At 39.8% G+C, this 22,583-nt stretch overlaps 1 protein-coding gene across 1 annotated transcript in view; it reads left to right on the top strand.

Annotated features, from left to right (window-relative positions):
• ALX4 (ALX homeobox 4) overlaps positions 1–22,583 on the top strand; it is a 68,985-nt gene that overhangs the window by 35,697 nt on the left and 10,705 nt on the right. The window contains 1 exon segment of the mRNA XM_015831714.1: positions 13,733–14,043. Within this exon segment, the coding sequence (XP_015687200.1) occupies positions 13,733–14,043 (311 nt within the window).

Here is a 22,583-nt window from a genome sequence, read left to right as displayed (position 1 = left end):
CGGGCAAGCCAAAATCATGAATATGGAGTCCACTGGGTGAGTTGTGTGGCCAATAGAAAGAAAGAAAGAAAGAAAGAAAGAAAGAAAGAAAGAAAGAAAGAAAGAAAGAAAGAAGGAAGGAAGGAAGGAAGGAAGGAAGGAAGGAAGGAAGGAAGGAAGGAAGGAAGGAAGGAAGGAAGGAAGACCAAATATTTCCAATTTTCGTTTCCCTAGCAAGGAATTCTTTCTTTTTTTCTTAAAAAAAACCTACATTAGGATTTGCACCATTTTTATTTATTTTTCAGTTACAAAAGTTAGAATTTGCATTGGTATTTTCAGCAATTGTGCTATTTCTTTTGAGTCATAATTTTGAAAGATGGGGTGGGAGGGCAGAAGAAATGGAATGTGAGGGCTGCAATGAGGCCCTGGGGCTCAAGGGTTTTTTGGGGGGTTTTTTTTAAACTATCTTTGGTCTGTACTATCTGTACGGTTTTTGCAGTATTTATTATGTAAATTCTAAAGGATGTACTCTTGTATAAGACCCACATCTGCCAGCCACATTTCACGGATGCTCTTCATATCCTGTTAATACTGTTATATTCGCAGCTTCCAAACTCTCCTCCTTTCTCTTCACATTCTGTGGTTCAAATGTACGCTGCATATAATGAAAACTGAATGATTTTCTGATATCCCTATCACAGCCTTGCCTGCTCTTATTAATGATGCTAGGAACAATGAAGTTTTTTTTTTACTGTCTTTTGTTTAAAAAGGTTTCTCACTATCTCTTGCTCTTCTTGTCTCTCTTCATTTTTCTTCGGTTCATATTATTTGGAATGTAAGTGGATTAAAATGGTTTCTCCTTTGGGGTTGAGACAATATTTTTCCTATGCCAGGCATTCTTACACTTCGCTGTGCTTTTTTCTTCCCCTGAAGAGTTTTATTAAGAATGGCAAATAGAAAAAATAAAAATGAGTACAAACTACAAAAAATACACAAAGGAAAGGAAAAGGTATAAAAGAAAGGGAAAAAAAGAAGTAACTTCCACATTCAGCCCAGCAAATAAAAATGATTTTACTGGAGAATCACCATCTCTAAATGCAACATAACTCATGTCTTAACTAAAAAATAAAATCCCATAAAGTCAACATTTTTTCTTTGTCAGCATAAGTCTGGTAAGGGGAACCAGATATGACTAATTTTCTATTTTAACCTCGATTCAGTAAGCCAACACTGTATTCCTTCCCTCCGTTTTTAAGAATCTTAATTTTTAACCTCTTCAAAAATAGTCCCAGAGCTAAATTTCTGTTCATCTTTTTTTAAGCCAAGAATTCTTCAAAACATTAACAGAACTCTTTTGCACACCCAGTAATAAATTTTCCCCCCTTTTTCAATCACTTCTTCTGAAGTTCTTCAAGATCTTAACAGAGCTTATTTTGTGGATTCAGCAAGAAAAAGTTATCCAAATCCCTTTTCTAGTTTAAAAGCTGTAACTCTTCTTTATGGAATGAGACATTCATCAGTCTCATTTGTGTGTCTACTGCATCTTTCTCCATATTCTTCTCATTGCTTGACAATTTTAAATCTACCTTCAGATTGGTTTCAAAATTGTCCACTATAACTTGTTCTTCTATAATTTCATTAATCTCTATCATATCCAGTAATTTTACAGACCAGTATCTATTAAGAAATTTTGCCCCATTCTTTATTTCTTTAATAAAAAGAATTTGTTATCCTCTAGCTCCCTCTAGTGTCGAACCTTTAAGGTCTCATTATCATGTTTCTTCTTTTAAAAAATCCAAACAATCTCCATTTCCCACGGGAATAATTCTAATTAATTCATAACTATAATTCCAAACCAGCTGGATTGTTAATGCATTGTTAATACATTGTTAATTTTCCAGAATCCATATTCTAAGCATTATTTTACTGTGTAATAAAAATATTTTTCCAAAGCTTTTAAATTCATCCTTAATCATCTTTCTTCAAGAAGGCAATTCACCCAATGAATACAGTAAAGTCTCGTAATATACACATATTACGGGTGATGTTCTTCTGTCCAGATGCAGCCTCCAGCCTCCACTGTCTCATAGCCATGATCTTGCTGCCAGCAGATCATTGAGTCACTATGGTGCTCACTTGAAGACTACTTTGCTGTGTTTTTTAATCTTCTTTTGCTGCCTCTCTCAAAGGTGTTTTTTCAAAAGACAACTGGACTTTGTTTTCCCTTGAAAATGTTTCACTTCTCATCCAAGAAGCTTCTTTAGAACTGAAGAAGCTTCTTGGATGTGAAGCAAAGCATCTTCAAGGAAAATCAAAGTCCAGTTGCCCTTTGAAAAAGCTACTTTGGGACAACCATGACCTGGATGACTGAGAATTTACATAGACATTTTGTTGCCTCTCTTTTCGCCAAAAGTAAATTTTTGGTGAGAGATTTAGCAACCGGTCCTCTCCCTTGTTTGTGACTTGCTGTTTATATATCAATCTAGTTTATTTCTTGGAGTTTTACTTTGGGAGATGAAGTAAAGAGATGATGTCTGATAAGAGACAGCATAGCCTGCAGCTGCACAGTGGGTGGAGCAAGAGGTTCAGAAGGACTCTCCCTTCATTATCAGGCTATAAAAGTGGTGCCAGGAGAACTGTACTTTCAGACTTGCAAGTTTCTGTTAATGTAGCTGCACAATAAAGTAGAAGTAATTTAACTGGTTGTGCTTCCTGTCTGATCTACCTGGTAAGGCTGACAATTATTCTCTTCATTCTTGTGTAGTGTTTTGTTCTTCCGATCAGTTTTCTACTTCTGATCCTGCAAAGGATATTCCAAGTAAAATAGAGTGGAAACCTTTTCAGGTAAATCCTCAAATTCCCATCCCATGTGTATCTTACAGGTTTTCTCTCCTTTATGAAGATGAATTTTCTTTTAGTCTACTCAAGCAAGACACTAGAGTGCTTCAATCTCCAAAGTGTATGATGTGTTTGCAAAGCCAGGTCAAGTACACATGAACATCTTCATTAACATTCCATGGGCAAGGCCCCGATACATAGGAAATAGGATGTTTTTATATAATCAAGTAGTATGGAAATGCAATATTATACATGTGATTGATTACAAATTAATGATAAAAAAACTTCCAAATCCTGCATTATACCAGCTAAATGTACCTCCAAAACCATTAACCACAGGTTCAGATAGCTCTATCTACCCTGAGCATTTTTCTTTCAAATCCCAACCACAAACACAATGTTGAAACTATAATGTGCCTATTTTCTTTTAGTGATGGCCAAATAGTTGCTTAAATATGTTTATTAATATTCAAATGGTTCAGCTTCTTCCACAGACACCACTACTTCATCCTCGCAAATCTCTTCCAAGCTCCTGAGATATGGGTGATCTCACCTCTGTCTTCATGAGAACATATTAATTAATGTTAGAATCTCATCAAATCTTATCAAGATTTCTACAATCTTGTATAGGATCTGGCAAACATAAAAAAAGCTCAGCTATTTTTTTAATTTTCTGTAAAATACAAATCAATTTTGACAAGTCACAAGTACCATTTTGAGGAATAGCTGATATCCCTGGTTTTTTAAAAAAAGGCAATATAACTCAGTTTTCAGATGTAATCCTTGTTTTAGAGCCTATAGAGCAGGGGTATCAAACTCACAACATCACGTGATGTATCGCGACTTTTTCTCCAGTGCCGGCTGTGGGATTGCAAAATCCCGGGGTCCCACTCCCTGCAGGACGGTGGTGACTCGCGTCGGCCTAAACCAACGGACCTCGCTTCAGGCTAGGAAACACACGGACAACATGCTTCTTCAGGTGAGATGGCAGGCGAGATCCCGAAGGATCTCCGTGCCTCTCTTTTATTGGTACATTAGCGTCATAAAAGGGGGGGTGTACAAAAGGACAATAGGGGGATGGCTCTTCATTGCCATATGTGAAGTACACAAAGAACAGGAAACTTGAAATTAGGAGGTACTCATTCTTTGAGGTAGGTTTTTCAGGAGAAATGAAACTTAAGTCAGGAAATGAAACCTAAGGCAGGCTTCAGGCTTTTCAGGAGAAACGAAACCTGAGTTAAGGAACCAAATGGATGCAACAGCCGGCAATGGGGTGGGCGCGGTTTGGGCATGACGCATCTGGCCTGTGGGCCGACAGTTTGATATCCCTGCTACAGAGAATGCATACTTTATCATGTAAATCAGAGGTCCCCAACCTTTTGGGCACCAGGGATCAGTTCCATGGAGAGAGCTTTTTCTGCGAAGTACATGGTTTTGTGTGCTGCCTGCATCCCACGGATGGGGCTTTGCTTGTTTGTGTGGACCAGTTGCTGGCATGCCACAGCCCGGTACCAGTCCACGGACCGGGGGTTGGGGACCCCTGATGTAAATCATCTGTACTCTCTGTTACTGTGTTTTCAGATTCTGTTTTAAATCGGATGCCATATTTTAATAGTTTGTCCAAAACAAGTTTACAGTATTATCTGTGTAATAATAAGAACTTTTACTGAGCCTTTCAAAATTGTCCTTACAAGACCATGGGGCTGAACATTGTTGTACTTTCTTGTCAATCAAAAACAATGTAATCCAGGCTAGCTATACGAGTAGTCCTTGATTTACAGCCATTCTTTTAGTGACAATTCAAAGTTACAACGATAGTAAAAAAAAAAAAACTTATGACAACTCCTCACTCTTCAGCCTGTTGCAGCATTCCCATGGTCACGTGATCCAAATTAGGGTGCTTGGGAACTGGCAATATTTACAAAGACGACAGAATCCCCTGTGGCAATCGTGTGATTGCCATTTGCAGCCTACTTAGCCAACATTCAACCAGCAAAGTCAAGGGGCTAAGTTGGATTCATTTAACGACTGGGGATACACTTAACTGCAGTGATTCACTGAACAACCGTGGCAAAAAAGTCATAACATTGGGTGCAACTCCCTTAACAACCACTTGCTAAGCAACAGAAATTCTGGCCCCAGTTTTTCTGCGGACTAAAGAATACGTGTAGATAAAATGAAATAAGGAAAGGAAAGGAAAGAAAAGGAAAGGAAAGGAAAGGGAAAATAAAAAAATGAAAAAATGGCAACTATATCTAATGGCCATTCCACCACTGACAATCCGATGGTGGAATGGCCATTAGTTATAGTTGCCATTATTTTATTTTATTTTACTTTGCCCTTTTCTTTTCTTTTATTTACTCCTGGTAGCCTAGCTTTATGTAATATAGCCCAGAGTATGTATGTACATATGCATATATGACTGTCTATCTATAAACTAGGAATTAACCTGGTTGTTTTAAAAGAAAAGCAACACTTAACTTCCCTTGACTATCTCTACCTCACCTTGTATCCTCTTTTATCATTTATGGCTCTCCTTCTTTTCAATTTTAAATGCCAAATTTTATTTTGAAAATCCCAAGTTACCCATCTCTTTTTGGATGCATTGTCCTTGTAAAGGAAAATATGAAGCGACATTCTGTTATCTGCTATTTTGTATCAATGAACAGCTAGTATTAAAAGCAATTTTGCACATATGTTCAAAGTTTTATTAGCCTACTAAGGAAATCTAGTAGCTCACATTTTCCAGATGCTCATACATGCTATGATATGTCTTCATAGAGCCTTTGCTCCTGGTGATTTTCTTAATCTCAGAAGAATGTATATAATTGTGCCTTCTTTGAATTCCACAATAGGTTTTAATTTTCTCTTCTCCTATATTCAGAAAGAATTAGTTTTTGAAATGGACTTTGTTTCTTGCAAATGTTGGAAATAATAATCACCACAACCCTCACTCAAAAAGAAATAAAATTGGACATGCTGAAAATCAGCATCTTTCTTTTGGCCCAATTTTCAGAATTGACTTGCACTTTTCCTCTTTAAAAAAAAATCATCTGAAACAGTTTAGAAACTGCAGTTGATCCAAAAAAAATAGCTACAAGATTACTAACTTGGAATGAATGCCTTCACCTAATTACGTCTGTGGCTTGACAGATGCACAAGGTCCTAGTTCCCAGGTATAATATAAAATACAAATGTAATTTTTCAAGATCTAAACAACTTTGAAACAAGGGATCCTAAAGATTGTATTTTGTCATATACTGTATGTCTGATCACACTGCAATTTTATAGGCATTCACCTTGTTGCACCCATCAAATGAAGTGAGGCAGAAAATCATTGTCAGGGAGAGGACATTTTACACAATAATATTCCATTGTAATGGAATATGTATCTCTAAAAGTGTTGGATGGAACACCATCTCTGGAATCTTCCTTTCTTTTGATTTTTCCTCTTCTTTTAAATAACTCATATAGTTTGGGCCTCTCAGTTGTAAAAATGGTGCCTATAAATTTCATTTGTTGTTTTTTTAAAAGTTGTGATGTATTTAAATTGCCTTTCATTGTATTCAAGGCACATACCCCCTGAGAATATTGTAATATGGGATTGCGTTCAACCATCTTAAATAAATTCATATGTTTTACATGTTGTTGTTGTTAGTTGCGAAGTCGTGTCCGACCCATCGCGACCGCATGGACAATGTTCCTCCAGGCCTTCCTGTCCTCTACCATCTTCTGGAATCCATTTAAGCTCACGCCTACTGCTTCAGTGACTCCATCCAGCCACCTCATTCTCTGTCGTCCCCTTTCCCAGCATTAGGCTCTTCTCCAGTGAATCCTTCCTTCTCATTAGGTGGCCAAAATACTTGAGTTTCAGCTTCAGGATCTGGCCTTCTAAAGAGCAGTCAGGGTTGATCTCCTCTAGGACTGATGAAACCTGACTCAAAAATAGTAACTGTGAGAGGGACCTTGAGTCCTAATGGATGATCGCTTAAACATGAGCCAGCAGTGTATAGCAGCAGCCAAAAAAAGCTAATACAATCTTTGGTTGTATAAACAGACACATAGAATCAAAATAATTAGTAGTAAAGTGGTATTAGTACAACTTTATAAATCCTTAGTAAGACCACACCTGGAATATTGCATCCAGTTTTGGTTACCATCTTACAAAACAGATGTTGAGACTTTGACAAAATTGCAAAGAAGACTAAGATGATCAAAGGCCTAGAAATTAAAACATACGAAGAACGGCTGCGGGACTTGGGTTCGGCTAGTCTAAAGAAAAGAAGAAACAGGGGTGACATGATAGCAGTGTTCCAGTATTTGTGGGGCTGCCATAAAGAAGAGGGGGTCACGTTATTCACCAAAGCACCAGAAGGCAAGACAAGAAATGATGGAAATCAAAGAGAGAAGCAACTTGGAATTAAGAAGAAGCTTCCTAACAGTGAAGACAATTAACCAGTGAAACAGTTTGCCTTCAGATGTTGTAGGTGCTTCATTACTGAAGGTTTTAAGAAAAGATTGGACAATCACCTTCTGAAATGGTATAGGGTCTCCTGCTTGAGCAGGGGGTTGCAGTAGCTCTATTCAGCTCTATTCCAATTGAATAAGGAAACTTTCCTTCTCCTTGTAATTTTCATACACAGAAAAGGCTGTATTTCATTCAAGGGAGAATGTTTTCTCTCTTTCTTTCTCTTGGCAAAGAAAGATTATCAGAGGGCGAATACTGGATAGCCACCGAGGTATTTAGATTTAGCTCTATGTTATACGTGGTGTTTTCCCAGATGAAGTTTATGTTGTGCAATTGCTCTACTTTAAAATTTGGCAGTGAGCAATCTAGATTTTATTTCCTATATTGCTTCTTCCAACTTTAGGGTTTTCTCAAAACCGTTTTCAAAACAGAAACAAAAAAGAAAATCTGGCGATCATCCCTTAATCTGACATCTAGCTCAGACTTTAAAAGAACGTATCGGATTTTTACTGTTTCCTTCCAAATGCTATGTTTTTTTACTGTTTCCTTCCAAATGATACTAGTCAAATGATATGAGTCAAAGCTCAGCAAGTCACAGTTTCTTAGTTTCTAAGATTAAAGGCACCAGCAGATGGCCACATTAAAATGATATCCATCACTCCTTTAGCCAAGATAAAAATATGCCAACATAAAATTTCTGTTCCGATTGCTGCCCAATCCTTTACAGTAGACATGTTGCTGACTTGGTTATCCTTGCTTTCTTTTTTCCTTTTTACCTTTAAGTCAGTGTTGACTCATGGCAACTGCCTGAGCTAGTACCTGCAATTTTCTTCACTTTTTGGAAGTGGTTTGCCATGACCTTCTTCCTAGTGCTGAGAAAGAATGACTGACCCAAGGTCACCCAGCTGGCTTTATGCCTAAAGTGGGATTAGAATTTACAGTCTTGTGGTGCCTAGTCCAGTGCCTTAACAAAGCAACTGTTTTGCTTTACTGCTTTATTTTATTCTTTATTGATATAATGCCTGCAAAATATTGAATGGATTCCCCTAGCTCAGGGGTAAGCAACCTTGGCTCTTTTATGACTCGTGGACTTCAACTCCCAGAATTCCTCAGCCAGGCACACTGGCTGAGGAATTCTGGGAGTTGAAGTCCACGAGTCATAAAAGGGCCAAGTTTGAAGACCCCCTGGTCTAGATAGATGTTTGCAAAGCCTTGTTTATCCAGGTCCAGGGTCAAAAATGCTCCATGGTTGTAATCAGTCACTTGGATTACTTCTGGGGGAGCACAAGCTGAAGCAGGGGAGTCCACAGGATATGGTAAAAATAGGGAAGAGGGTGGCCATAATGGAAGCTCTGACTGATTTTTTTTTGGGTGGCCACTGTGCTCATCATTTTGATTTTTTTAAAATCACATCTGCAGACACCTCTGGAATAAAGGGAAGAAATCTTACTTTAAGAATGCTCTTTCTGTTGATAGCATCTGGTTGTTTCACTCAAGGGCTGGGAATAAGAAAGGAGTGATATTGTGGGGATCAAGCACAGACTATGATTGTACTGTGGTATCCTGCAAGTAGGAACATGACTCAGAAAACCAAAATTGGCTGTAATGAAGGGACAGTGAAATGGTTATGTAACATTATTATGTTGCTATCCAAAAGAAGGGATTCTGGCAGGATATTTTGTCTCTGGCACCAAAAAGCCTTTGCCAGCCTTGTCTTTTGCGTACTTTGACATTATGTGTGGGATTCCCATAACTATTCTGTTTATCAGAACAATAACATTGCTGTGTTCCTGACCCATATGTGGTTTCTTTGCACTCTGTTCTCCCACCTCTCTAGTAGTAGGTCTTCAATCAACAGGCATTTGAAACTCCCATTTCACATGTTTTCTCTGTTCATCTTCCAAAAATCAAGAAAATAGGGGTGGGGAGGGAAGAAGCATCCCATGATGGCACAATGTGTGTGATTTCAAGTATCCCTCCCAAAAACCATTCTGAGTTGTTCACTACCAATGTAATCGCAATAATTTCCAAACCATCACTCACAGGACAGATACCTATTAATCCTGGTAGTGCCAAGCGATGGGTCCTCATCTTAAAAGAAGCCCTCCAGAACTCTTTCCCAGAAAATCTGTCCAACTGGAAATATATCTTGCCCCTTGTGGGCCTGCAGCACTAATGTAGGGGCCTCAGGGCAGTCTCATTTCTCCATGGGAATCTGCTTGGTAGAGCGAGCTGTATGTGAATTTTCTTTTGCTGTTTGCTGAGTTGGCACGGAGTAATATGAAAATGGCCCACAGTGTCCAATCTGTGCGTGGGTCTCTGCTGGATGATGCGTGATCAGGAGGTGCCCAGTTATGCTGACAGATACCATGAAAACCATGTCAAGATTTGAGAACATTGGACAAAGTGGCCACCAAGAGGCCTCTACTTTGTGCCTAGCAGATTGGTAGATGTAGATGGGCAACAGCACTAGAAGTCATCCTGGCTGGCTGGAAACATGTTTTCAACATGTCCCCATGCCCCAGAGTGATAATCTTTGGATAGTATTGGCATGCAACATGTAAAGGGCAGATGACCTGCGTATGGGCTTTCTTAGTATCTGTGGTTGCTTCTTCAGAAGCAGGATTGTATCTGGTATAAGTACACATGGTGAAATAAAGGCAAATATATACAAATGGATTATCCATACTTTAAATCTGACTTACAAAACTAGACTGCCCCATTGTTTTATTTATTAAGCACTTTGCCAATTTGTTGTTGTTTTTTAAATTGTACAATAGGATTTTTAGAAAGCAAATACATAGACACGCACAATTAAAGGCAAATAATTCTGAAATATGCTATATTCTATCAGAAAATCTTATCTGCAGGCACTGTTGGACTGTGGGTGTGGGTGTTTGTGTGTGTGCGTGCATGTTGGTCACTGCATGTGAGTCTATTGTCTGCAGACAATTGAGAGATGTACTTGCTGAAAGCTCTTGGCTCACGCTCTCTCCAGAATTTGTTCTCTGTCCAATAAAGATGGAATAGTCCAAGAATTATTCCCCTCCCCTTTGCGCTCTGCACACATGCCATTATTCTCCCTCTGTGACAATTCTTTCATAGACTTCCATGGTGCGCTTTCTCCTCTCCTGGCAACAGCAAAGGAGGAAAAAGACAAAAAGCTCTGTGAAAAAAAAAAAAGTTGGCAGATGGTAGGCAACCCCCTCTTCCAGCCATTGTTCTTTTCAGCCTCTGCTGCCAACTCTAGGAGAAAAGGCATGTGGCTTCACAGTCAGATGGAGTCTTCTGTAAATGCTCTTGTACAATTAATGGCTTAGAAGGCATGACAAATTAAGATGGGCCATAAACAGGGGAATGAATTTGGAAAATGTCAATGTAATGGTTGCCAGATTGGGGCTTTATAGAGTCACTGGGAAATAAATCTCTCCCCCCCCCCCACACACACACACACATCACCATCACCACCAGAACTTCAGATGAAGCTTAAGTACAAAAGTAAGCTTTATAGGCAATGTCACATAGCCATTGAATAAGCTCGCATCACATTGTATGCAGGAGTACTCTTCAATTTTTGTAGCAACAGTGTCTTCAAGCAACTCTAAACCCAGTGACCATCTATTACTTTTTAATTTACTCTCACGTGATTTGCACGAGCACTAAATGCATTGGTGGGAGCAGTGGGATTACATCCGTAACTCTACTTTTTAGTTACAGAAATAGTCAATGTACAAATACTTTGATCAGTAAATAAACAAGCATGCTCCGTGCTTACATCAGCATCTGCAGAAATGCTTATATCCAGAAAACATTCTCTGTGTCATCTGGAATCCTGGAAAAAACAGAGCTACTGATTCCACTGCCTGCATAATTAGTTTACTTAGAAGGTGTGAATTTCCACATCTCCATGAGCATGTGAGTTTTACATTCTCTTTTCTCTCCCAGAAGGTTCCACATTGCAGGTAAACCCCCCCCCCCCCAGAATCCCCATCAAAACAAAATGTGTATTATTTATTTATATATATCCCACCTATATTGTTTTTACAAATATCTCAAGGTGTCAAACATATCCAACACACCTCCCTCCTTCTATTTTCCGCACAACAACAAACCTGTATGATGGATTGGGGTGGAAAAGAGTAACTGGCCCAAAGTCGCCCAGCTGGCTTTCATGGCTAAAGAAGGACTTGGACTCGGTGCTTTGAAGCCTGGTGAACTAGACCAAACTTGTTCTCATGGATCATTCTTCTGTGCTCAACAGTCTGTGGGTTGTGAACTGGGGGGAAATGGCACTTATTTTATAAAAAAAAGAAAACCCTGAAGTTGGTCCAGAGTCTAAATCAGTGTTTCTCAACCTTGACAATTTTAAGGCATGTGGACTTCAACTCCCAGAATTCCACAGCCAGCGTTGCTGGCTGTGGAATTCTGGGAGTTGAAGTCCACATGCCTTAAAATTGTCAAGGTTGAAAAACACTGGTAATTATCATTATCATTAAGTCATTTGTTTAATACCAAACTGGTAATAGGTGATGTATGAATTAAGCATTGCCCAGCTGATTATTTACCATCATTAAGTATCCTTAAACTAAATCCCTTTTGATTTTGTGCAGATCCTCATTTCCTCACCCTTGTGCTTATTTCCTCTTATTTGGGATCGCCTTGCCATTTTAAAAATTACTATTTTATTACCATCTACACATTTTTCCTAACCAATCTCTTTTTGTGTGCCTTTTAATGAACACTTTTGTACTTAATTTTGTAAAATGTTCCGTAGTAGACACGGTTTTTGGTTGAGCAACTGCATCAGAAAATGGAGCAACACGCAGACTTGAAAATGCAGTTGACGGTTTGTCCTGAAACTGCAAATTAAGTAATTCATTCAGTTCCTATTCTTATTTTATCACTGCACTGCATCAAAAATTGCATGAGTTTGATTCTGGTTCCAAGAATAACATATTGGGAAGCCAGCACGTTACCCGATAGAAGAGCAATCATGTATAAGCACACTGTATTATTATTATTCTTTCACAAAGCTCTTCATGGGCATATACTGTGTGTCAGACTTTAATTGGGAGGAGTAAGATTTAAAACTTCACTTATTCACGGTTTGCCAAATATCCAGGATCCACTCTCTACTGAAGCAATGTGAAACAGTTCACAGTTTGTCAAACAGAAGCATAAGATGACAGATTCTTTGCAAGTTGAATGTTATATGTTCTGGAACTGATAACAAAAGGAAAAGCAAGAAGCAAGTCATAATGATTGATGGCTAACAATCCAAGGAGCTAGAGGAAGCAGGGAGACAAGCTCACAGTAGGGCAAGTTCATTTGCCATCTGTTTCCCCCTGCAGATCTCTCCCATTCTTTAAGAAAAGAAATTTAAAAGTGACCAATAAGTTAAAATTAAAATAAGGCTGTGAATATGCCTATGTGGAATTTATTTTCACCCGAACTGAACAGGACGTTAGATAAAATGTGTTTAAGGTAGAGCATGAGTAAAAACTACAATGTTCTTTCCATTGTCAGAGAGTGTTTGCCTACCGTGGCAAAGTCAGAAGGAGTCTTGGAGTACCTTTTTCTGATTAACCAATTGTATTAAAAGAGTTTAGCTTTCATGCAACATCAGATAAAGTTGCACCTGATGAACTGAGTCGCAGCTTATAAAACTTATGCCGGTGTTTTTCAAACTTGGTAACTAAGATGTGTGGATGCCAACTCCCAGAATTCCCCAGCCAGCAAAGGTGCTCCCAGACTCCTTCTTATTTGACTCTCTGTATGTCCTTTTCTCTCTAGAGTGTTTTGGAAATTCCTCTCCCTGAAGCCATGAGCGGAGCAGCCATCCCAAGTCTGACAGTCAACCAGGAATCTTAGGGCTGCAATTCCTAGAATTTTCAGCCAACATCACTAAAGGTCATGCAGGAATTGTGGGAATTTCAGTCTCCCCACTTCTGGAGGATACTAGATTGGGGAAGGTGGGGTGAAGTAGCAACAGTTATCCTACTGTCCAATGTGCTTACTATAAAAAATGGAAATATCCTAATAGCCTACAAATTATACAGACCTTTGTCATATTTGTACGTGTTGAAGTAGCCTACTTCAGCATAGAAAATCGCAGCAGAATTAGCACAACAAACCTTTGCTAGAGTGGACCCAAAGTTGATTTTCTTTAAGAAACTAAACTTAAAGTTAAATTAAAGGATTCCATTTATTTTATAGGCCTCAAGCTGTATCCATCTTTTACTTTTACTCTAAGCCAAATGGTTTTATATTTCTGATTTCTTAATATTTCATCCTCCTGGCACATGTCCTTAAATCCATCTCTTTTCCTTGTATCTTCTTTCTTCACAAACATGCATCCAATTCAATAATTTGTTTATCCATAGCTTTATGGGTTTTTTTTCTCTTTCTCTCTCCTTCCCATTTCCCTATCCCCCATCTCCTACATAGCTAAAGAAAGTTCACTTGGAGAGACTGAACTACAGCCAGGATCTGATTCTGCTGGAATGGATAGTAGTTACCTCAGCGTGAAAGAGACCAGTGCGAAGACGTCTCAAGAGAGGGCAAGTAATGATCTTCCCAGTCCAATGGACAAGACTGATTCGGAGAGCAACAAGGGCAAGAAGAGGCGTAACCGCACCACCTTCACCAGCTACCAGTTGGAAGAGCTGGAAAAGGTCTTTCAGAAGACCCATTATCCAGATGTCTACGCCAGAGAGCAATTAGCCATGAGGACAGATCTCACTGAAGCCCGAGTACAGGTAAGGGAAGAAACTGTAGGACATGGGAACAAGAAAATTGGCAAGTCCCCAATGCAGCCATGTCTTCAACTAAAAACAGTAAGCAATATCCTTAGACTGGGATAAATGTACAATACACTTTGTTGTGTGTGTGTGTGTGTGTGTGTAAACACCAAGCAATTTTTTCAGCTTTTTCTAAATTCCTATTTATTAATTTATTATTAATTTATTAAATTTCTTTGCCACCCATCTTGCTACAAGGTGACTACAAATTAAATGCTTAATTCAAGAAGACAGGTTTTTGTGTTCTACCTCTAGCATTCCACAACAGCAGGCATTATATACAACTCCTGGTACACTCATTATTAAAAATTCTTCAGAGTAGCTCAGTGCTGTAGCAGATGTTTTGAAAGTACAGATAGTCCTTGGTTAACAACCATTTCTTCAGTTTTCATTTAAAGCTGCATTGGTGCTGAGTGAGGAGACTTATGGATGGTCTTCAAATTAATAGTCTTCGCAGCATCCCTGCAGTCACGTGATCATGATTCAGACACTTGGCAACTGACTTGCAGTTACAGGGGTCACAGCATCCCTGCAGTCACATGATTACCATTTTCAATCTTTGGTAAAGCAAAGTCAACGGGAAAGCCAGCAGGAAGTCCCAGATGGGCAAATCACTTGACATCTTGCGTAACAAGCTGCCATCATAAGTAGATGCAGTCATATGACATCACACTTTACAACTAAATTGCTTAACAACAGAGTTCCCAGTCCCAATTACTGTTGTTTATCAAGGACTACTTGTAGATGTTTGATTGTTAACTCTCAGCATCTCCAGCCAGAGTTGCTTTGAACAGTCATTAAACAAATGGGAAAGAAAGAAAGAAAGAAAGAAAGAAAGAAAGAAAGAAAGAAAGAAAGAAAGAAAGAAAGAAAGAAAGAAAGAAAGAAAGAAAGAAAGATGCAATTATAAATTGTGCAAAAACAATAAAAAACACTAACCCAAACAATATTTATCAGAAGAGCTTCCTTTCGACCAATTTCCAGAATATCATCAAGTTGGGTATCAGCCTAACTTCAAGCTGGAAGCAAATTCATAAACAAAAACCTCCGCTTTAGGTTTTCAAACATCATAAAAATGGGAAACCAATACTAACTTTTCTCAGGAGAACTTATTAGACATGTTGACACTGGTTGGAGATACCTAGGTCCCAAACCGTAAAGGACTCTACAGGTTAAAGTGAGTATTTTCAGTTGTATCTGGAAATCTAGTGAAAGCCAATAAAGGCCTGTAGCAAAGATCTTATATGGCTGTGGTGGTTCTCACTCAATACATGGGTTGCTGCCAACTGCAGTTTCTGAAGCAGCACTGAGCAGCACACTGCAGTAGTCTAACTGGTGGTGAGCTACCTTAGCTAAGATCTGGATATAGATCTGCATACAAGTGCTTTTTAATAATTAGTCCCATTTGGGAGCCATTTCTTTCTCTCTTGCTTCCTTGCTGTGTTCTACCTGTGTTCTACCTCTGCCTTGCTTCCTTCCGCGGTTCAGAGAGCTGAGGAACCTTTGTTCATCTTAGAATCCTCTCTTATTAATGAAAATCTTTTCTAGCAATGACCCTGCCCTGTGGAAGGCTTTTGAAAGCAAGGTGAAATGTCAATCTTTGCTGAAGCAAAATCCTTGCTGAAGAAGAAAGAGGAGGAGGGCAAAATAAACTGTCAAGCAAAAAAAGTAATATGTCTTGATCCCCTTTTTCCCATAAAACCTTGGGAGGCTAGTGGAAGGAGTGGAAAGACTGAACTAAGCCTGCAGGAAATTAAACATGAAATGAAAATAAGCTAAAGCCATTCGGCTCTCTTATCCCAAGCTCGAATTTCCCATTCCAAGCCACTGATAAAATGGTGTCCAGTTTCAGTGATTAAAGATGAATTCTGGCTCTTTTCCTGTACTCAAACAAGAGAACAAAGCCCTTGCCCTCTAAAGGAAAGGGAAGGATAAGCAGGATGAAAAGCAGGGCTATAGAAATGTTTGAGAAAGTCAGATGAGGCAAGAAACAGTGATCATGAGAAAGAGCCTGATGTGTGGGTGTGGGAATGTGGTCTGCGTAAGTGACAACCCGCTTAGAGTATGTTAGGGATGAACCACAAGTAAGAGTCAGAAAATAAGACAGTTATATATCTGATATTCCTGCATTAAGTATGGTTCATGCCATCAATGTACAAACAGAAAGTTCTAACAAGCTTGAAATACATTTTTTTTATGAAACTTATAGGAACAGATGTTTGTTCCTTTTATAGCCCAGGCAAAGTTTGTCAGGGCTATCACATGCTGAGATTTTGTTTTTTTTAAAAAAACAAATCCTTACTAAAAACTAAACTAAAAAGTGGGAAGAAGAGAGCAGAAAGAATCTGGCCTGACAAATGACTGCTTGGTATAATTAATGTTTTTGGATGGTTTCCATTTTTTTTCCTCTGCTGGAAGAAAACAGCCTATTCCAGTGTTTTTCAATCTTAGCAACTTTAAGATCTCTGGATTTCAACTCCCAGAATTCTGGGGAATGGTTCATGGTTATCTTATTTAAAGCAGGGGTAGTCAACCTTGGCTCTTTTATGACTCGTGAACTTCAACTCCCAGAATTCCTGACCCAGCTAAGCTGGCTCAGGAATTCTGGGAGTTGAAGTCCACGAGTCATAAAAGAGCCAAGGTTGACTACTCCTGATTTAAAGCATAAATTGTTCCTAGTTGTGGTAGCAGTAAGAATAGTAGAAATAACATGCCTTCCAAGTTATGGAAATTCTATAGCAATCTAACTAAATGGTGTTCTCTACCACATGAAGTTTTGTCAACCTTTTTGTACACTGTTTCGCCATTTATCTAAATCAAAGAGAGAAACTGCCCAATTAAAGTGGGTGGCAATAACTTAGTCAACTTGGAGTGATCTCAAAAGGGAGAGCATAATAGGAAGTCAAGAATCAAATTCAACTTGAAAGAGACATTATTATTAAAAGAAAAAAGATATTTTTTTTTATACACCTGATGAAAGATTTCCTGCCATTACCAATTTTCCTACACAAATTTTGGGAAAGGCATGTGGAAAATATTAAGACTTCCCCCACTATGAGGTGCAAGGGCTGATTAGTTCCACTCTCTCTAAGGCTGTTGATGAGAGCAAGCAAGATATAATATGATGTCATATAATGTCCATGTTATGGGGGGAAGTAAACATTAGTAATCTGTTCTAAATAGCAGTTGTAGTTGGCCATAATCTATAGGTCTGTCCATAAGACATTTCACAGTTATATTCAAAAGTGATGTCCATCTTCTTGCTATTTTAGATATCTTCACAACATTATAAAACTCTTGATGCATATGGCAAACGGTTTCATTTCTTTCTCATATGGGATAGGAAAGTGTTTAGAAAGACCATGTCCTAAAACAGAGTAAGGGGGCATCCTTTGATGGCTAAACACATCAGTGCTGTGGAAGAAAAAAGTCACAACAGACAGGACAATGGCACAAAGTGGGAAAGGACTAGCAGAGAATTCCTCTTCCTTTTTTTTTTTTTCCTGTTAGGATGGAATTTTTCCTGCTTTTAAAAATATGTTCAACCTCTTTTAGGTCATATAGTGGTTTTTGGTTTTGGTTTTGCTGAATTCATGCAAGGGCTGAATTCCAAAAGTCCATCCATAACTTCTTGCAAACACAGAAAAATGTAGGTGCTGTATGAAGCCATTCCTTGGAAGGTTGCTCCTTTATTCCTCCTTAAACTACATATATCAGTGGTGGCAAACCTATGGCATGTGTGCCAGAGGCGGCACTCAGAGTCCTCTCTGTGGGCACGCGCGCCATGCCCCAGAGATGGCAACCGTCCCTCTTCAACCAGCCGCCCACTAACTCGCTGAGGTCCCACATGGCCGGATGCATCCCAGCACCCATGCACTCACTGGCCTCTGTGTGCAGGGGCTGATGGTGTCAGGCAGCAGCCACCCTGACCTCACCTTGCCCTGTGACAATGGCACCCCCGACCTGCCTTGCCTTGCCTTGCCTCGCCTCACCCAGCAGGACAAGCCTCCTGCCCACCGCCCCACCTGCCAGAGACCCCCTGGATCTCCCCCAACCCTGCCCGGCCCCCACAGGCATCCCTCCCATGAGTACCATCGAGGTGATCACGCCCAACTTGGTCACACTCACCCAATCTGCCATGACCACCACAGCCATACCCACCCAGTGGCCACGCCCACCTGGCACCCAATGATAAATAAGTGGGTTTTGGGTTGCAGTTTGGGCACTTGGTCTCTAAAAGGTTCACCATTACTGACATATATAAAGAGCTGTGGTGGCCCAGTGGTTAGAATGCAGTATTGCAGGCTAATTCTGCCGAGTGCCAGCAGTCTGATTCTCACTGACTCAAGGTTGACTCAGCCATCTATCCTTCCGAGGTTGTAAAATGAGGACCCAGATTGTTGGGGGCAACATGCTGACTCTGTAAACCATTTAGAGAATGCTGTAAAGCACTGTGAAGCGATATACAAGTCTAAGTGTTATTGCTATTGCCATATTTACAACCATTTGGACTAACATTTTAAACTGTGCCTGGAAATAGCCTGAAAATCAGCACAATAAATTAATAACTATGGATTATAATCTGAAGACCCCAAATGAAACTTTTAAATGCTCAATCGTTGTCTCTCTTTCTGTTTTTCTCAAAGTATGCCCAGATGTTTGCGAGTGTGTATATATAGTGGCTTGGCCTGTATCATTTATATAAATCAAATTTTCATTCTTACTTGATACAGAATCTGAATTATTTTAGTAAAAACAAATATGCCTATGAATAGATAATACACAAAGAAGCTTAACAAAGATCTGGGCTACAAGAAATATGTTTGCACATATAAGTTAAGGCTCTGTTGAGAGAGTTAACCACAGGCATTTGTTGAAGTAACCCAGAAGTTGGCTGTGGTCAATAATTATCATTTTGCAAGGATTCACAAAAAATATTTTCAGGATTTGCCAAATACAGAATCATGTACATGGTGGGACTAAACTGAGGATTTGGCTTGGATGCAGTTCTGGGATTCAGAAAATAACTTATTCAAATAAGGTTCCACTCCAGGTGAGATTTGATGAACTTTCTGACTGACAAATACATGGTTGGTTAAAAGAGTATGTACGTGGTTTTGTTTGTTGTGGTTTCAGGGTTTAGTTTGTTAATTTTAGTCTCAAATTGGCCTCTAGCTAAAGCGACCTCTTCCAATTAATTATGATAGGCTTTCAGAACCTTACAGAACAGGCTTTTTCTAAAGACTTCATCTCTATCACTTCACTTTATGTTTCACCCCATTCATTTATACTGAAGGAAAGGGAAGATAAAGATGTTGGGGAGGGGATGATATAACTGTTGTTGTTACCAGAAATGAAAAAAGGTAGTTCATGATAGCCTTCCAACTTGGGGCAAGGGAGGACTTCAGAAATGGTCATTACACGACTAATGGACTCACCTACATCTTATGAGGGTTGAGTGAATTGCCCCATGGAGTGGATGGCTTCCTCAGCAATGTCACCTGAACACAACTTCTGTGATTAGAAAATAGAGCTGTCAATCATACAGTTCAATTCCAGTCTCTTCCAGGGTGTCCCACTATAGCAATTAGCAGAATGTAGAAAGTGAAACTAAAAGTAGCATTGTTTGAGACTGGCTCTGTTTGTTTGCTCACTCTTGTTCAACAGACACAGCATCTGCCTTTCTGCAGTGTTACAAAGCCCTGAATCGTAGATAAAAAGTTGTGATGATTTCCCCTTTGGTTTTAATGACTTTGGAAAGATTATGAAGCAATACCTTCGGAATACATAGGTATGCCTGAAATAAGCATCATGGCTGACTCAACCCGAGGATAGCTTTTCTAGTTTCTTTTTCATTAATGCCCACGAATTTTCCATTTATGTAAGGATAGAACGTCTGCTTATCGTCGACACTTCTGTTGGTGAAGCAGATTAAAGTTTTGTCTTTCTCCATCTTGGCATCCTGAATATAAAAGGAAAGCCTTTGATCTTTTCCTTGCACATTCCAATAAGTGTTGCTTCTGATGGAATCAAATGATGTTTTTGCACAGGCAGACCTCAACTCACCATCACAGTTGGGATCAGATTTTTTTTTTTTTTGCTAAGCTAGGCGGCTGTAAAGTAAGTTGCGCCCAATTTTACAACCTTTTTTTTTGCCATGGTTGTTAAGCAAATTACTACAATTAAGTAAGTGAATCTTATGGCTGTTAAGGAAATTCGGCTTCCCCCGTTGACACTGCGCATTTGGAAGCCTGCTAGGAAGCTAGCAAATCACATGACCCTCGGGATGCTGCATCCCTCATCAGTGCAGGCTGGTTATTGAGTGCCAAATGTTGATGCTGTGATGCTGTGATAGCCATTAAGGGTGAGGATTGGTTGTAAGCCACATTTTTCCAGTGCCGTTGTAACTTTGAATGGTTGCTAAATGAATGGTTGTAAGTCAAGGATTACCTGCACTTGGACTATAATCAGATTTCATCAGAATTAAAACACTATAAAAGTTAAAAATGCCCTAACTTTGACCTCAAGTCCCAGCAATTAAATCAATATGCCAGTGGTGGCGAACCTATGGCATGTGTGCCAAAGGCGGCACGCAGAGCCCTCCCTGTGGGCACGTGCACCGTTGCCCAACCGCCTCCCCCCATGGCCTCTTCCTCACCAGCAGCCCCCCCGGAGGAGAGTCGCTCCCGGGCGCAGCCTGCATGGAGCAGCGCAGCCAAGGACATGGCAGCCGGGCAGCGGGGACAAGACTCCGCCCTTGTGCCCCATTGCGTGCAGATGATGCTGTGGGGCGTGGGCAGAGGGCATGGCTGCCATGGCAGTAGGTGGCCCTGCAGGTGGGTGGGGCGGGGGGTGAAGTGGGGGCAGGGCAGGGGGCGGGTTTTGGGCACTTGGTGTCTAAAAGGTTCGCCATCACTGCAATATGCTGTATGCTATGGTCATTTTCTGGAATGTTCTTTAATTTCCCAATCTAGACAACAAACTGGGATTCTCTGGACATTTAGCATCCAAGCACAGACCTGGCCCAGTGTTCCATCCTATCTGCTGAGATATAAAGTATTACAAATAGTTATCAAAGGGTGCAGAAAAAAGAGAACTTTGGGTGTTGGACTAGGTTGTTTTCTCTTTTTTAATTATATTTCATAAATACTTAGCCATCAATATCACTTTTCTGGAAATTTTAATAAAAAAATTGAGAAGTATAGGCTTTCACAATTGGCATCAATCAAGTAGTGATGAATGGCTATGGTTTACTTTTCTAAACCATGGCTACTGAGCCCAAAAGCTCATCACTGCTTAATTGAGACGTATGTTTGTTAAAATGAGAACAAAGGAAGAGATGAGGAATTAACTTGGTGTTGACACTGATATCAAACCTAAGTCTAACCCTTTTTAGATCTCTGGGCCGAACTTCAACAACTTTAAAAACTCAAATTTAGCGTGGACAGCCCCCTTCTCTCCCCCCCCCTTTAATGTAGCACAGATTAACTGGGCTTATCTTTGAAAATTGAATTGCATATGAAAATTGTAGCACATATGAAAATTTAGCTGTACATTGCCCAGACTTGCTCTGTGACATGAGCTGTCTCCAAATTTGATATAAAATAAATACAATACAATAAAATAAATTACATCCTAATTGTAAACACTTAGGAGGGAGGCAGGATCTGTACTGAAAACAGGCAAAAAAAAACCAATTATTTTTCTAGTTGTGGGGCATAATTTTACATTCTTGATTCGATTGCCTTATCGGACTCCTCTTCTTTAGAGGTTAATTTTAGATTACTTCCTTACGTTAAAATGGGTTAAATCAGCCATGCTGTGTCAGAGAGTCTCCTATTCATTTTGCAGAACAGAATTGTGGCATCTGCTCCACAGACTTGCTCTCAACGCAGCACTGTACTTCCTCAAATGCCTGATCATTCTGAAATGGAAAATTAGATCTTGGTTCCCTCTCCGATCAACCTACTTAGAGGTGCAAGGTCAGCTTCATTCCTCTGAAAAGCTTAACCTGTGAATATGAAAGCGGCTTTGATATTTGGGGTTTTTTTTTACACATATTGCCAGCACAAGCCTTCCCATCAAAAGTTGCTGTTAAGGTTTCTCCTCGCCTTTGGGCATGCCTGGATAGCCTAGAACAATTCTGAAGCATACATCATGCATATTCAGGCGGACCTTCGGGAATGGTTTACACTGACAGAGAGAAATGTGTTTGCCATCGATGGAGATGGGCACATCTGCATAGCATATGTTCTGCTCCCCACTGAGAGCACCCTCTCTACCTGTTACCCACTCCTTTTCACACAGCAGGGTCAGCATCCTGGACTCCGCATCTGCAGATCAAAGATACACGGGCTTGGCCAAGCCTGCAAGTGGCTGCCAGCTGGACTGTTTACAGGAGGGGTCAATGTCAATGTATGGTGAAGGCAAGGCAGTCTAGCTAGGGTGATAGATACTTTCAGCCCTATTGCTTAGGCTGTTTCCCCCCTCCTCCTGCA

This window comes from Protobothrops mucrosquamatus, unplaced genomic scaffold, assembly GCF_001527695.2.
Source record: "Protobothrops mucrosquamatus isolate PMUCROS unplaced genomic scaffold, P.Mucros_1.0 scaffold_277, whole genome shotgun sequence".
Classification (NCBI taxonomy): domain Eukaryota; kingdom Metazoa; phylum Chordata; class Lepidosauria; order Squamata; family Viperidae; genus Protobothrops; species Protobothrops mucrosquamatus.
The sequence above is the reverse complement of the archived record's forward strand: the minus strand, read 5'-3'. Positions and strand labels throughout refer to the sequence as shown.